This window comes from Alligator mississippiensis, chromosome 14, assembly GCF_030867095.1.
Source record: "Alligator mississippiensis isolate rAllMis1 chromosome 14, rAllMis1, whole genome shotgun sequence".
NCBI classification, from domain to species: Eukaryota; Metazoa; Chordata; order Crocodylia; family Alligatoridae; genus Alligator; species Alligator mississippiensis.
Window position 1 is genome coordinate 27,176,245 of NC_081837.1, and position 16,190 is coordinate 27,192,434.

The following is a 16,190-nucleotide window of genomic DNA, read 5'->3' on the forward strand; positions in this document are numbered from 1 at the left end:
CATTTTCACTTAGATTTTTCATAAGAAAATAAACTCTTTCCTGATTAAACCTCCATCCTCCCCCACCCAACCTCAACTGGGCAGGTTCAGGGCTTGCATAACCTCCCCTCAGACAACAAGCCAGCTGGCTGCCCTGTCTCCCGTTCCACCACAGCTCTAGAAACATAGTGTAGTCTGTATTATCTTCCACCATGATGTTTACATTCTGTTATTTATATGTAGCAAGACACGAGTAATTATTATGAGCATGGAGTAGGCACACTTGGAGCAACTGTGGAAGAAAAGGATGCATGCTCAAGGAGGCAACAAAAACAATGGATCCATTTGGCACAAGTATAGAATAAACTTTTTTGCAGTAAGCCTGGTGGGGGAAAATATTTCAAGTGAGTTGGTTGGGAATGAGAGTGCAATAAAACATGATTGCATTAGTGTGCCCTGATAAGCATGCTAGTAGGAAGTCTCAAGGTGTCTGTGTGTGATACATAGATTGCTCTGTGAATGATTGTGCACTCCTGCATGCCCACTCACTTCCATTCTCCCCGCCTCTGGTTTCCCCACTTTCCTGCCCACCCACCAGCTACTTTGCACCCCATGGCTCCCATACCCACAATACCATACCCACACACACACACATCCCCACAACCCCCATACCCACCCACTTGCACCTCCCTGAAAAACTTACACCCACCCCACACAACATACAAGACTGCATTTTGAGCTATTATGCAATCACTTCTACATATTCAGAACAAGCACACAGAAATCAAGATAAAAATATATTTTTAAAATTAAATTAAAATATATTATTATGGGTGTTTGATTTTTAGTATATAATTTATTTTTTTCCCCTAAGATGACAAACCCTCTTCCTCAAAGGAGTACTTCCAGGGGCAAGGGGAGGGACTTCTGGTGGCAAAGGTCAGAAGTTAAGGGGCAGGACTTCCAGTCTCAAAATGGTGACCAGGGGGCAGGGCACCTGTCAAGGGGCAGGGCTACCCACGCGGCCCTTGATAGCTTGCCAAAACTCAGTAAGTGGCCCTCCAACTAAAATAATTGCCCGCCCCTGAGCTAAGGTCTCCTGGATGACTCCCAGCACCAAGCTTCTGTCACTAGACTCACCTGGCACTTCCTTCAAGCCATACCTATGTCTCTCCAGATGTGCAAGTATGTTCAAGAGGGATGCACCATGTAGTATGGATCCCTGTGCCTAGAAACATTTGGGCCATTGACTGGTGACACTGGCTGGTGAAAACTAGCCTTGGGCTCCAGGACTTGTAAGCAATCAGCTCCTGTCCCACAGAACAAGGGGATCCATATTCTGACCCCTCTCAGGAAGGAGAAACACTCCACTCAGCTCTCAGTAGACAGTCCTGGAGTCTCTTTCAGGCAGTCTTGATGCCTGACCCACTGCAGGGGAGAGCATTCCCAGTTCCGTGGGTTCTCTTCTAGATGAGGAGGCAGTCTCTGGAGCTAAAGTTATTATATCTCTGCAGCCTGGGCACTTTTACTCTGTGCCTAGGGGAATAAGGAAAGAGATTTAACAATTTGTGCTCCAAAGTGAAAGTGAGAATGAGTTGCATATGCTGCATGCTAGGGCTTTGCAAAGTTTCAGTAGCCAATTAAATTTGGAGGAGATTCAGCCTGATTTGGCGTCCGAATCTCTGAATCTGAATCAAATCAGGAGACCCGTTAAAAGGTTTGAATTGAATTGGAAGCATCCAAATCAATTTGGAAAACATTCGGACAGGTTCAGAGATTTGGATGGCAGGCTTGCAGGAAACAGAAACTGAGATGAGGGAGGGGGAAAAGTGGGGGAAAGACTGCTCTAATATTGACATATGTAGCTGGCCAGTGATTGTGATCTTTCCCTGAGTTCCCTTCCAATCAGTTCTCTGTGGGGAGGGACATAGAAAAAACATATAAGGCTATGTGTAAAGTGATCTCTGCCTTTTATAAGCTGTGTCTCTCTTGGACCAGCTGCATCTGAGGGGCTCTGGCTTGGTATCCAGTCTCTTAGTAGCTAGTCTCTCTTCCTGTGTTTTCCCTGGCAGTGTGTTATCAGGGAACATATATCATAACATATACGACAGACATACACACATTTTGCAGCACACCAAACATTATGAAGCATGCAGGAAAGGCGGGTGCCAGGTCTTCTGGCAGAAGATGGAGAGGGGCCAGAGGTAAAGCTGCAAGTCCCACCCCGCCCCCAACATAGACACACCCTCTTTCCTGGCAGCGATAAGTCTTCTGCTGCTAGTGGAAGTAAGGTGTTGGGAGCAGTGTCTGCACCTGCACCACCTCTACTAACACCAGTAATAACACCTTCATGACAGTCTCCACTCCAATTTCAGTTCCCAGTGTGAACTTTCCAGTACCAGAGGAGGAGCTGTATCTGGAAGCAGGGGAGCTGAGTGCCATAGCTAAGGGAATTCTGAGGAAGGAGGAGGAATCTAAGTTTGTGATCCACACCCCTCAAAGTTCCCCTAGAGACAGGTCTCTTCTGGAAGGCACTTCAGAGGAGGTTGTGGGGGCAGGTGACTGAGCTCCTCCTGTTGCTGTGCCTCTGCCTGGTAAGAAGCGGGGTATGACAGGATCCCCACCCTCAACTCAGAAGTGGGTAGGTAGTGTAGTGTGGGATCATTTTGAGGTGGCAGATGATCCCAGGTATGCTACCTGCCAGCACTGCCAAAAGCAGATCAGCCAGGGCAAGGAGGTGAAATACTTCACTACCACAGTAATGCTGCTGTATCTCAGGAGGCAGCACCCCCTTAACCTTGTTCCTCCTCAGCCTGGCACCAGTGGGAGAATTCCCAAAATGAAGTTCCCCTCTCTCTCCAAAGCCCCCATCCACAAGAAGCAGAGGCAGTCCACCCTGGACCAGTGGGAGAAAGGCAGAGACAAAGGCGAGCAAGATCACCCAGAGCACTGGGGAGATGCTTGCTCTGGATGGCCAGCCCTTCTTCTTTGTTGAGCCTCCAGGGTTCAGGCAGCTCATGGCGCTCATGGCCCCATCCTACCAGGGGCACACATGCACCACCTTCTGCAGGGTGGTGCCCTCCCTGTATGAGGCATGCTAGGAGTACTTGAGGGAGAAGCTGCAGATGGCAGGGCCTCAGGTAGCTTTGCACTTCACCTCAGACATCTGCAGCAGCTGGGATGGATATCATGCCTACTTCTCCCTCACAAGGCACTGGTGCCACCAATCAGGCCATTGGTGAGCTCTCCTTCAAGCTAGGTGATGGATGAGTCCCACATGGCAAGGGAGTTCATGGTGGCCATGAACCACATGGTGCAGGGGTGGCTTATTGGGCAGAGCAAGCTCACCCAAAGGTTCATGGTCACTGACAATGGGGCCAATATGGTGAAGGCAGTGCATGATGCCAACTTTGTTGGCATCCACTGTGTGGCACACAAGTTCCACCTCATAGTTAAGGATGCCTTGGAGGGGGACAGGACTTCCATTGATGGAGCTATCACTACCACTACCAGCCAGCTCATTTCAAAATGCAGGAATTTGGTGGGCTACTTCTACCAGAGCGTCAAGTGGGGCAGGATGCTGCAGGACAAACAAGCAGAACTGAGCATCCTGCAGCAAAAAATCATGCAGGATGTGGAGACTCAGTGGAAATCCACATACCTGATGCTCAAAAGGCTGGTGGAACAACAGAAGGCCATCCACGAGATGGCCTTGATCAGGGATATTGGGCCCCCTTAACAAAACACAGTGGGAGACCATCTCCTAGATCCTGGTGGTCCTAAGCCGTTCCTTGAGGCCACTGAGAGCCTCAGTGCTGGCGATGCCCTCTTAGCCAGGTGATTGCCACAGTGAAGGAGCTTGAGAATCAAATGAAGAAGTTCCAGGGGATCAATGTTCCTGGCTGGGCCAAGCCACTTTTGCCAAAGGTGCAGGCACTGGTGAAGCGAATGAAGCAGGGCATCAAAAAATGGCTGGATCTGTTGCAGTCCAGTATGGTCCACATACTGGTGGGCATGTGTGACCTGAGGGTGAAGAGGAACATGTACAGCAACAAAACCCTCGATCACTGGGTGGAGGTGCTGGTGAACAGAGTCAGGGAGGCAGAAGGGCAGAGGCAGGGGGACATGGAAGAGGGGGATCCATTTTCCCAATCCAGCAGTCCAACCACCAGCCAATCTCCTCCACCACAGGCGCTGCCAATGTGGGCCAAGGCATGGCTTCAATGTTGGGGTCCAGAGGCACTAGAGCCCACCCCATCCAGCAGGTAGCGCAGAGGCCTCAGTGGCTACCTATCTCACTGAGGACATGGAGCCACTGCACTGCAACCCCATGCCCTATTGGGCAACCCACAACCAGGTGTGTCAGGATCTGGCCACAGTTGCCCGGGAACACCTGTCCTGTCCACCGACCAGTGTTCCAAGCAAGAGGGTGTTCATAGATTCATTGATTGTAGAGTCAGAAGGGACCACAATGGATCATCGTGTCCAACCCCCTGCCCCGGCAGGAAAGAGGACCGAGGTCAGATAACCCCAGCCAGGTGACTGTCAAGCCTCCTGTTGAAGACCTCCAAGTTACACGATAGCACCACCTCTCTTGGAAGCCCATTCCAGATTCTGGCCATCCTTACTGTAAAAAATTTCTTCCTAATGTCTTATCTAAATCTATTGTCCTCTACTTTGCACCCATCATTCCTAGCTACTCTCTGGGGTGCTCTGGTAAATAGTGCATCACCATTGCCCTGTTGTCTTCCCTTGATAAACTTATAGGCAACTACAAGATCTCCCCTCAGCCATCTCTTGTGAAGGCTGAAGAGATCCAGATCTCTCAACCTTCCCTCATAGGGTCTTTAACGGAGGCCACTAATCATGAGAGCAGCCTTCCTCTGAACCCTCTCCAGATTCTCCGTGTCCCTCTTGAAGTGCGGTGCCCAAAACTGGACACCAGTACTCCAACTGCAGCCTGACCAATGCCGCATAGAGGGGGAGCATCACCGCCCTTGATCTGTTGGTCATGCATCTGCTAATACCCGACAAGGTGCGATTGGCTTTGTTGATGGCCTCGTTATACTGCTGGCTCATGTTCATCTTGGAGTCGACTATGACTCTAAGATCTCTCTCAGCCTCTGAGCTGCTGAGGAGGTCATCCCCCAACCTATAGGTGTGCTGGGGATTCCTCCTTCCTAGGTGGAGTACCTTACATTTATCTTTGTTGAACTGCATCCTATTTCATTCTGCCCATTGTTGCAACCTGTCCAGATCGGCCTGTATCTGCTCCCTGCCTTCCAGCGTGTTAACTTTGGTTCATAACTTGGTATCATCTGCGAACTTGGAGAGGGTGCTCTCCACACCCTCATCCAAATCACTGATGAAGATATTAAATAACACCAGTCCAAGGACCAAACCCTGTGGGACCCCACTGCCCACCTCCTTCCAGGCCGAGAACGACCCATCCACCACCACTCTTAACTGACTTAAGTGGTCCCTAAGCCAGTTTGCCACCCACTTGACTGTGTAGTTATCCACTCCACAGCCTGTTAGCTTCCCTGTGAGAATAGGATGTGAAACTGTCAAAGGCCTTCCTAAAATCCAGGTAGATGACATCAGCCTCAGCTCCTGTGTCAAGGCAGTGTGTGACCTGATCATAAAAGGCTGTAAGGTTTGTCCTGCAGGGGCACTATGTTACTCTGTGCTTTCGTTTTGCTCGCTATGTATCTGTAGAAGGACTTTTTATTGTCCTTAATTGTTGAAGCCAGCCTAAGCTCCAGTCCTGCCTTGACCTGCCTAACTGACTCCTTGCAATAGCGTGCCAGGGAGGTGTATGCCTCCTTGGTGGCTGCCCCCTGCTTCCACTGCCTATAAATCTCTTCCTTTGCCCCCAGTCTTTCCTAGAGCTCCCTGTTCAGCCAAGGGGGATTTTTCACCCCCTTAGCCCCTTTCCTGCTTAAGGGGATAGACTCCTTTTGTGTCCCAAGGATCACTCCTTTGAGAAACCTCCAACCCTCCTAGACCCCCACTTGCTCAATGCTCTTGAGTTCCACCACCTCACTAACTAGGCTTCTAAATTTACTAAAGTTGGCCCTTCCAAAGCCTAACACTTTAGCCTCACTGGATATTTTTCTCACCCTTCACTGGATAGTGAACTGGATAGTGAACTCTACCAAGAACTCTGTATGTTAAAGGTGGGTTAAAGGTGAGTGGGCAGTTGAGGTTGTGCGCCCTTTGTAGGTCATGCAAGATGAATGATATAGATGGAGAGGTGCATGTGTGCCAGAGGTGGCTCTGAGTTCTGCGTGAGTTAAATTTGCATGAAACTTGGCAGACCAACAAATTGTACACCCACTCTTTTTCCTTGTTTGACTGTTAACGGGGGAAGGACAGGGTCTGTTACATATTATGTTCCTGGGCCCAGGAAACATTCCAAGTGCTGAAATTAAGGGAAAAACAAGGTCGTTTTATATAAAATATTTATTCTTCAAATCATCTTTCCACACTACATTGTCAACAAGCCCAGATAATTGATAAGAATCACAGCACAAACACTCTGTCTGGTAGAAAATCCATTTAACAGCCACAGGCATGTGACAGTCACAGCGAGTCAGCTCAGGCATCCTGCCTACAAAGGCCCCATAAATAAGAGTAGTAGCAATAGAAAAATATCATTTGCACTGGCTGCATTTCTTAAATAGTTTTAAACAGCATCTAAATTCCACGGTTTCTCTTTTTTTTTCAAGTGGGTGGATAGCAGTAATCTTGATTGGGGTGTCATGAAGCAAGGCCCTGCATTGTGCCTGTCACAAGGCACTCAGTGAAATCTGTCATTAGACTATTCTCTTTGTGTGCGCCATTCAGGTTCCAGTCCATGCTGGGACTCTCAGGTGCTCCCAAAGGGCAAGTAATTGATAGGAATAATAATGCTTTCAGTTTTTTTTCAGTCCCTGCACTACTCAGTTCTGTTCCAGGCTGTTCACGTACTTTTGAACCCATGAGTCTTCAGGGTTAGAACAAATTTCACGGCCTTTTTTGGTGATAAACCTGCAGAGAATGAAAGAGACAGGTTGGAATGAGAGACACTCTGCCCTCATGCTTCTCTGCCTTAGGCTTCTACCAAATTGAAGCCCTGGATGATCCAGTTCATTCAGCCAAAGGCCTAACAAGGAGCTTCTGGTGGCAGTGGTAGCAGGGGCTGCAGAAGCTACCATTCTGGCATCTCCTCAAAATCAGCTCCTTATATGCTGCCCGGCCTGGGCTTTTCATATATCAGCTTGTTCCATGTATTAATATCCTCCTCAAATTCCTCCCCCACAGCATTAATTCCTCCCTCCTCCACACTCCATGACACCCTGGGGCAAGCAAGTCCCACCCCAGATTTTTTCAGTAAGAATCCTTAGTCTTGGGAAATGCTGTGTCAGCCCCTTATGGTAGCCCCATTTCAAGGCTGCATGTGCTTGGCTCTCAGGGTCTCTCTTTAGGACCCAATGTCTCCAACTCCTGAATGGCCTGCAGATTAGCAACCAAAAACAGCAGCCCTTTCATGGTGCCAGATACCAAAGGAGCAAGCCCTTTCATTGCAGTCCATTCATATATTCCAGTGCATGCACTGGAAGGAAAGGTGACCCTGAACCTTTGTTATTTGTCAGGAGTCTGAAGTTTGTACTTACACAACAGCTTGCCAGGAGCACTTCTTGTTGGTCCTGTAATACTGCACCACTAAGTTACGTGGGGGCTTGCGGCTTGTGTAGGAGAAGCAGCAGGAGGTTGGAATGTCAGAACCCACTAGAATAAATGGAAAAAGACAACATGATCCCATGCTGAACTATACCCCAAGGAGAAGTAGCACTGGGATGCACCTGCTTGGGAAGCTTGGCTGGAGTGGGAAGCAGCTTCTGTTCTTGGCCACAAGACTTCAAGGAAGAGTTTCCCCATGTGATAATTTCTCCCTCTTCTATATCCTTTATTTAGAAAGCAAAGAACTACAACCAGAAAAAAATCTTAGTGCTCTTGGGCCTCAGAATACATTGATAGACAGATAGCTGCAAGGAGGGAGTGTGAAATAGAGTTTTGGGGGCAGGCTGGTTGAGCTTCAAAATTGCTCACTGTGCCTGTTGGAGACCTCTATTCTAGGCACAAATGAAATCCCTATTTCCTGACATGAGAACAAAGTTCAGTGCATGAGTGGGTAAAGAGTCTATTGCCTGACTATATTAGTGGTACCTTCAAAAAAAGCATATGCTGAACTCACCTGGAGTAGAGGAGGCCTGGGAGCAGAAGGCAAAGATAAGAAGAATCATGACAACAGGCGCACAGGCTTTCATGTTGCTATCAGATGCAGATGATCACAACTGGACCAGGGAGTATTGCAAACTTGGACTGACACTGAACAACTAGCTTTTCCTTGCCTTTTTATATGATTACTAGAAGAAAAAAAAGGGAGATGAGAGGAAATTCCAGAGCTGATGTCATAGCATACTGTGCTGTGTGGAATAAAAGTGAAGCTGCAGCCAAGGCTCAGGGGATAATGAAAACATCTCACTTGAAGGTCTGAGTGTACCAAACTGTTATTCAGCAAGTTTATTTAATTCTTGGTCTGACCCTGTTGGAATAAAGGAAAGCAGAAATGTGCCATTAGGTCACACCACAGCAAAGAGGGAATTTTTTCCCCTGCAGTTCAAATAGCCAAGACCTCGCGTGCTGTGCCTGGTATTGTGCAAGTCTGGAAAAACAGAAAGTTCCTGAGCCAATGCTGTGTTAATCTCCTCTAAAGTAAAATGAATAATAGGTTAGGAGTAAGTGGCAGGGAAGGCTGGAGGGCCTGTTACCCAAGCTCTCCCCACCTCATATGCCCCATATACTCAGTTGATCCTGCCATGCCCAGCTATACCAAATTTAGGGTCTTGTTCCAAAGTTGCCTGAACATGCCTGAGGAAGGGCTCTTATTCTTCAAAACTCAGTGGCTTCATTTTGAGTTCAGTAAATTTACAACCACAGTGAAGGCAACAGATTTTACTCCCTGGACACTAGATCCTAATGCTGATAAAGAAAACCTTATCTTTACCCAAGTGTGAGTGTGTCTGACATGTCTCCTCTCTGCCAATCCACAGAGGGGATGAGGCATTACAGCTGCCAGCTGCAATTCAAGCTGCAACAGTTTGTACTATTTCCTCTGAAGCCCTGGTTCCATTCCTAATGTGTCAGCTAAGAGGGCAGCTCTCACAGAGATGGAAGCAAGTAAAATGGAAAGTACACTTAACGCCTATGAAGGGAGGCACAGACTTGCTGGTGAAGCCAGGGGAAATTACACGAGCACTGAAAGGCGGCTTCAGTTAAATAGATTATAATGGGTGGAAGGGGGCATGAGTAGGCCAGGCTGACTCAGCCATTACTGAGTTAGGTGGCCCAGACTGGATATAGGGATTAACACACTAGGATAGCAAAATTAAAGTGAAACAAACAAAATGGTTTATTATAAGACAATAACTCTATACAATAATTACATACAACACATTAACACAAGGACCATAAGGGGAACTAAATACATACAAGGTTATAAATTACTGATCCTAATATGTGAGAGCGAAGCTGAGGAAGTCCATGAAGAGCTTTGGAATCATCAACAGCAGTCCAGAAGCATCAGGAGGACTGGAGACCAACAAACTCTTTCAATAGTAGCAAGCAAGCAGCAACTATACAACCCAGCAGCCAACCAACCAACCACCCGAGAAAAACAGAGAAAACAACCCAAAGTTCCTCCCCAAATATTATATGCTCAGAGTGCATGCACCCCTTCCCTGGCTGGGCAGCTTGTCCCAGCCCCAGCCCCAATCCCTCCCTTTCCCATGCCCCTTTCCTCCCCCTTCCCCAACCCCAACAGGTTTACCAGCCAGAGGCACCTGTCAGCTGCCTGTTTAATCTATGGCTGAATCTCTGAATCAGCCGAATCTTTTCCAGATCAATTCGGATGCTTTGAATCAATTCAGAGCTTTCACTTGGCCTCTGGATTTGATTCAGATTTGGAGATTTGGTCCCTGAATTGAGCCGGATCTCCTCTGAATCGAGTCAGCTACTGAAGCTTTGCACAGCCCTAGCACACAGCCCTCCCAGCTCTTCACACTGCACTGAATTGTGCGCATGGTATACAAATTCCCACCAAAAATAATAGTACCTGTCAATCAATATATTGTGCACACATTACTACATTTTTCACATGAGATGGTATGATTTTTCATGTCTCTTTATATGGGATTGAGAGGTAAAAAGGTCACTCCTAGAATAATCCAACCATACAGCACAATGTGCAAGTATGAAATAAACTTCTTTATGCCCCAATCCAATTCTAACTACAGGCATAAGAATAATTATTTAAATAATAGGAACAATCTTCAGGGCTAACACTAGATCTTTGGTGCCCTTTTCATTTCATGTTTATGTAGCCCACGAGGAGGCTGGTGACTACAGATGGTCAGGAATGACTTTTGTTTTTTGATCAGAAAGTGCTGATTTGTTATACGCAGACCTCTTTAAGGGAATGTTGCAATATACCTCTCACTGGGAAAGGCTTCTCAAATCCAGAATGAAACCTCCAGTCAGAAAGGGAGGAGTACTTCATGTAATCAGTAGCTACAGCACTCTTGACTGTGGAAGACTGTTGCAAGGCTCTGCTATGTCTCGTTCAAACCAAAGACATGAACTGTGAGTGAGCACCCTGGGTGAGCACCCTAAACTCCAGGATCTTAGTTATTCAGGGTGAAAGCATGCTTTCTTCATGCAGATCTTCAAAATGTCTTGTTTGAAGCCTGATGTGAGACAGAGGGAAGAAGTCACAGGGCAGGAAAGCCATTACTTGCACACCTTTACCAGCAGTTAGAGCTGGATGGGATTTGTCCAAACAATGATCTGTAGACAGACACCAGTTCATCTCAGGGGAGATGTTGCATTCAAACCATTCTGGGTTATATGGGCTTTGGTGGAATCCAGGGCATGGATTCTAACTGGAACTCTTCTGCTTGAATGACTGCCCCAGAGCCAGGGATCCTACGAACTGTAGGCCCACAACTCAAGTAACAATCTACCTGGCATGTCTGATCCAGAGCCAGATGCCCTGAAAACTCATGCCTTGCACTAGGCAGTCTGCAGTAAAAGCTCCAAGCCTAGAAGGCCTACAACCGGCTCACAGGGTGTATGGTTAAAAGGTATCTGCATGGCCTGATGTCAGGGAGCCCTGTGTGTCCATTGCTGCTCAGGGAAATGGAGCTTCGTTTCAGTTTCATCAGGGCTATTAGTAGCAAAGCTAACAATGACAATTCCATGGAGCAGCTGCAGTCTGGGAACCCAATTTCACAGAAACAATCCTGTTTTAACCTCTCCAATATGAATTATCAACACTTGCAGTTCATGGGTAATTTCCAAATTTGTTGTTTTTGATACAGATTGGAGCAAAACCGTATTTCAAAAAATTGAACCCAGCTTTTTTTCCACCCCTCTTTATGGCACATAGTCTTGGCTGCTGCAACCGGGAATATAGGAGCTATCATAAGAGGTCACAGCTCAGGGCCATCTCATTCAGTCCCATGTTTTCAACAGCTTCAGAAGCAGCAAGACTACCACAGTCACAGATAATAAGCTAATCTGCTCTTATCTGCCCTCAGCTCCACATTAGTTTATGCCATAAAGTTGGAATCCTAGCAAATTCTGTTTTGATTTTTCATATATTTGATTTGTCTGGCTAGCTGCAAGGGACATGATAATAATGTTCACACCACACTCTCAAGCTCTTGAGAAAATAGGTCAATTTAAATCTGGATAAATGAATCAATATAGCCACTAAAATCAAGGACCTTGATCACAGGATCTCTGCTGAAAAAGTGATCCCACTCAAGAATTAGGTAGAAATGAAGGTATCAAGGATAGCAAGATTTTTATCCAGGCTCATACCACATCTTTCAAAAGTCCTAACTTGACTAAAGGTCCTCCTAAAAAGGGTCTGCAGTGCATTGGTCAGCAAGTGACCACATATCAGCAAGGCTTCAGGGCTGTGCTGCTTTTAGAAGCAAAGCCACAAATATCTTAAATATCTTGCAACCCTTGAAATAAATTACGCACTGATAAAAAGCATGCATTCTGTCCACTGTCATTGGCTAACTCATAGGCCAATATGACCAAGAATGGAAGGAGGAAGCTGACCTCCTTGAAAGCAATGGAAAAAACCTATTGTGCAGCATCACCAAAAGAAAGACACTGTTGTTGAAGTACAACAGTGTAGCTAAAACAGGCTAGATGCCTCTTTTCTCCAGTGGGAAAGCAGGCTTTGGTCTCAGCCTGGAGCCTACAGAGAAACCAAGACATGAAAGTTGATTCCAAAGTAAGCTATCAATGTTGTCTGTGATATCAAACCACCTGAATAATGCAGTTCAGCCTTAAACAAACAGGTTCTGGAATATTTAGTAGAGAACAAAACAGTGCAAACCTTTATTACCAATGAATTTGATTCATTTTGGAGGGGATGAGGTAAGCTCTTTAGAAAGATATATGTAACATATTGCAGATGGTTTTATCTGCCTACTGCAGATGCTTTGTCTGCTTGCATTATCAGCATAAAATAGTTAGTGCTTGGAATATGACTATTGGCAACTATGGTGTAATTTCTATATACAAATACAAGTAACTCCCCTGCTGTGAAGTTATTTCATGCACAGTAGTGCAGATGTCAAAACTGACCAACTGGCAGGGGCGCAAGTGTGCTTCAGTGCTGGGGCTGCCTCCTGGCTAGCCTCATGCTGAAGCACCCTCATGTTCCTGCCAGCCACTCTGCAGCACATTGTGCCCGATCAGAGCAGCCCTGTGCTGGCAGTCTCAGGGCTCCATGCCAGCTGGAGTTGCTCTGACCAGGCTCCATGTGCTGCACATGAATAAACTCCAGACCAAATTGCTCCATAGTTATTTGCTCCTGGGCATATGTTTAAATGGCATGCCCAGGAGCAAAAAACTCAGGAGCAATAAGCTCTGGAGTTTATTCGTGTACACTGATTGCATGTGTAGATGTGCCCAGTGATTCTCAACCAGGATGATGCCTTAAGATCCTTTCATGGGTGCTGTAGGGTGTTAGCACTGTTAGCAATGCAGACACAATTCATAAGATAATACTAGAGATTTCAAATAGGAATACATAATGTTAAATACATTCTAATCCGTTGTGGTCTAAGTTCTTTGCAATGGAAAAATTGCTATATTGTTTTTTTCCATAGTCTAAAAACAAGTGAAAACTAAGAACTGGCATTTTCTAAGGGGTTCCTTGAGTCTAAAAAAGGGGTGCTTCAATCTAAAAAGGGTAAGAACCACTGTTGTAGAAGGTCAGGTTGCTATTCTAACACATATGTTGTCTGGCTTGTATCATTTTAATCAGGTTGCTATTCTAACATGTTGCCACCTTGCTCCACCTTCTCTTGATACTATTTTGGATGGGGCTGGCAATTTGGGAGGCTCAAGTTTCTACAAAGATTTGGAGCATGATATTTTTTTCCCAAGAATCCTCTGTGGCCATGTCTACACAAGACACTGACTGCACAGTCATTACGGTACAGTCATTTAGTACTTCTATAAACAGGTACTAAATGATTGCACAGTAAATGGAATTACTGTGCAATAGGACTAACAAAGAGCTTTTCCGTGATGCTGACTGCACAGTAGGCTGAGACCGTTGCATAGTAGCTTCGTGTCACGCTTTCTGCCATGCAACACTACTGCACAGTAGGCCTGTGTGAAATGGCTAGTATTCACTTCCGATTCGGCCGATTTGGGGGACATTGATCCTATTCAGTGATTAGAATCACTGTCCCGAATCAATTCAGCCAAATCTGATTTGAAGATTCGGCTGCTGCTGAATCTCAAAATCACACAGGCCCTATCCCCACCCCACTCTCAATGGCTGCCCCACCCGCCCCAGCTCCCAGCCCTTTAAAACAAAAAACCCCCCAAAACCCTGGAATCACCAGCTCCTGCCTGGTTGGGGGGGGTGAACCCCACTGCCCCATGCTGCATTTTGTGGGGGGGGGGGCTCTTCCACAAGCCCCAGAAGCCCCAAGGCCACTGCAGCAGCCAGCAAGTCTAGGGTATTTTTGTTTGTTTTTTTTAAAGGGCCAAGAGTTGGGGTGAGCGGGGCAGCCATGGGGGCAGGACTGGGACAGCAGGCAAGGGTCAGGGGCACTCAGGGAACTGGGGGAGCAGGCAGGGGATAGGGCCTGGCACCGGTCCCCCCCATGGTCCCCTCCACCCTCCTCCAGCCTCCCTTCCCTCACCCCGTACTTACCAGCTCAGAATCTGGGTCCAGTTCCCTGCTGCCTCTGGCAGGGACTGCCTCCATCACCAAAGCTCTCTGAATCTTTTCCAGATCAATTTGGAGAGCTTTGAGTTGATTTGGACCTTTGAATTGGTCCCCTGATTCAATTCAGATTTGGAGATTCAGCCACTGAATCAGGCTGAATCTCCTCTGAATCGAATCAGCACCTGAAGCTTTGCACAGGTCTACTGCACAGTAGTCTCGAGCTACTTCATGATCAGCATCTTGTGTAGACATGGCCTGTTTCTATTACCCCTAGTAAAAAGGACTGGACACCTGGCAGCCTTTATTGTAATCATGTTAAGAGAACCAGGCTTTGTGTATTTTTTGATAGGTTTCTAGATTCAATGCCTTGAAGGAGCCATTTTGATCATCCCTATCTGAACTCTTGCATGACACAGGCCAGAATATTTCACCCAGGAATTTCTACATCAACCCACAACTTCTTTGAGCTAGAGAAAGAGATCCAGAGATGGAGAATCCAACACATTCCAGCATAAATTGTCAATAGCTAATTGCCATCACTGGACCAACACAGGCCGTATTTCTAATCCGTTTGAGGCACTAGCCTTCATTCCACCTTTGTTTGTTAGACTGCGGAGCCCTCTGCTGTCAGAAATCTCCCTGTATACACACTTACAAACAGTGACCAAGTCTCCTGGAATGAAGGGACACTAGCACGTTATCCCCTCACAGCCTGAGGTGGGAATGTTGTTTCAATTTTAGGACGTGGGAAAAGAAAAGGAAAGTTGTTTTGGTTTTATTTTAAGGGAAAGTATCTGTGGTAGGAATAGCTCATGATTGTGGTGTGGAAACAGTTCTAGTCCATTAAAAGCAAAGAGTCAGGGAGCAAATGCTGCAGAGGTAGCATTCTTGTCTTAGAGATGTTTAGCTGGGGAGGAAAGAAAGGAAGTGTTTCTCGAGGGAGGAGTGTGGGTGCTTTTTGCTCTTTATGCAACCAAATAATTTGAAGAAGACATAGAGCATGCCTGGAAATAAAGCAACTGTTTTTCTAAATAAATACAAATAGGCAAGGTCTGGCTCTGGTTAATTTTTGTGGATTCTGAAACACATAATGTGAGCACCATTAGAGAGAACATTGTCTATTCATTTTAAAGAAATATTCCTATATTTGTATTTTATTTTTATATTAAAGGGCTATTGCTTTGCTGTGGGGGAGAGACATTTGTCCCCAGGCATTTTCTTCACTTCCTTATAAACCCAACACATAGGTGTGGCCTGGCTAGCTAGTCTCGGATGGTGGAAACAGACTAAGTTCCTGTAATGCTCAGTAATTGATGAATATGGTTAAGATATGCTTGGATGGAGCATGGCCTATCCTGAGCCAGAGCTTCAAGAGTGATTTAGGCTAGGAAGTTCCAGTGTCTTTCCCTTTGCAATTTTCAGGTTATGGATTATGTTAGGTCCTAGTTCAAGGTCCCACCTCTGGACAGTGACAAGTCATGCCAGAGCTGTCCCTAGCCCTCCTTCCATAGAAGGGTTGCTGGACAGGATGGACTAGGCAGGAATGTCTGGCAATACATAGAAATCTGTGGCCCTTGGAGTATAGTTCAGTTGGCTGATAGGGATAGTCACATACCCAAGCTAACTGCAGACAGATCTCTATCCTCTTTGCTCTCACTGATCTAATAATGATGCACAGAGACAGAGTTGAGCAGTTCCACGCCTAGGGCAGCTGTACAATGCCTGGAACCGCACCAGTTGCCATGGTCCTAATCTCAGCAGTGCAATCAGCTGCTGCTATGGTCATGGCTATTTTTGAATGGCTGTCCCCATCCTGCCCCCCACCCCACACACACACATGCAATACACAGAACTACCTTCCCACCCCCCCACTCCACCTCCCAGGTTTTCTACTGGT

At 46.5% G+C, this 16,190-nt stretch overlaps 1 protein-coding gene across 1 annotated transcript; it reads right to left on the reverse strand.

Annotated features, from left to right (window-relative positions):
* Positions 1-6,455: 6,455 nt before the first annotated feature.
* Positions 6,456-8,374, reverse strand: LOC102565435 (C-C motif chemokine 4). The gene is made up of 3 exons (XM_006264260.4): positions 8,219-8,374; positions 7,638-7,752; positions 6,456-7,011 (listed from the first exon to the last, which is right to left on the reverse strand). Exons 1-3 carry the CDS (start codon positions 8,289-8,291, stop codon positions 6,924-6,926), a joined length of 276 nt encoding a protein of 91 aa, XP_006264322.1. The 5' UTR covers positions 8,292-8,374; the 3' UTR covers positions 6,456-6,923.
* Positions 8,375-16,190: the final 7,816 nt, after the last annotated feature.

Coding starts and splice junctions, on each gene's coding strand:
- LOC102565435 (XM_006264260.4), bottom strand. CDS start 8,291: ATGAAAGCCTGTGCGCCTGTTGTCATGATTCTTCTTATCTTTGCCTTC. Junction 7,753..8,218: donor CCAGGCCTCCTCTACTCCAG/GTGAGTTCAGCA, acceptor CATTTATTCTAG/TGGGTTCTGACATTCCAACC. Junction 7,012..7,637: donor TGCTCCTGGCAAGCTGTTGT/GTAAGTACAAAC, acceptor CATTCTCTGCAG/GTTTATCACCAAAAAAGGCC.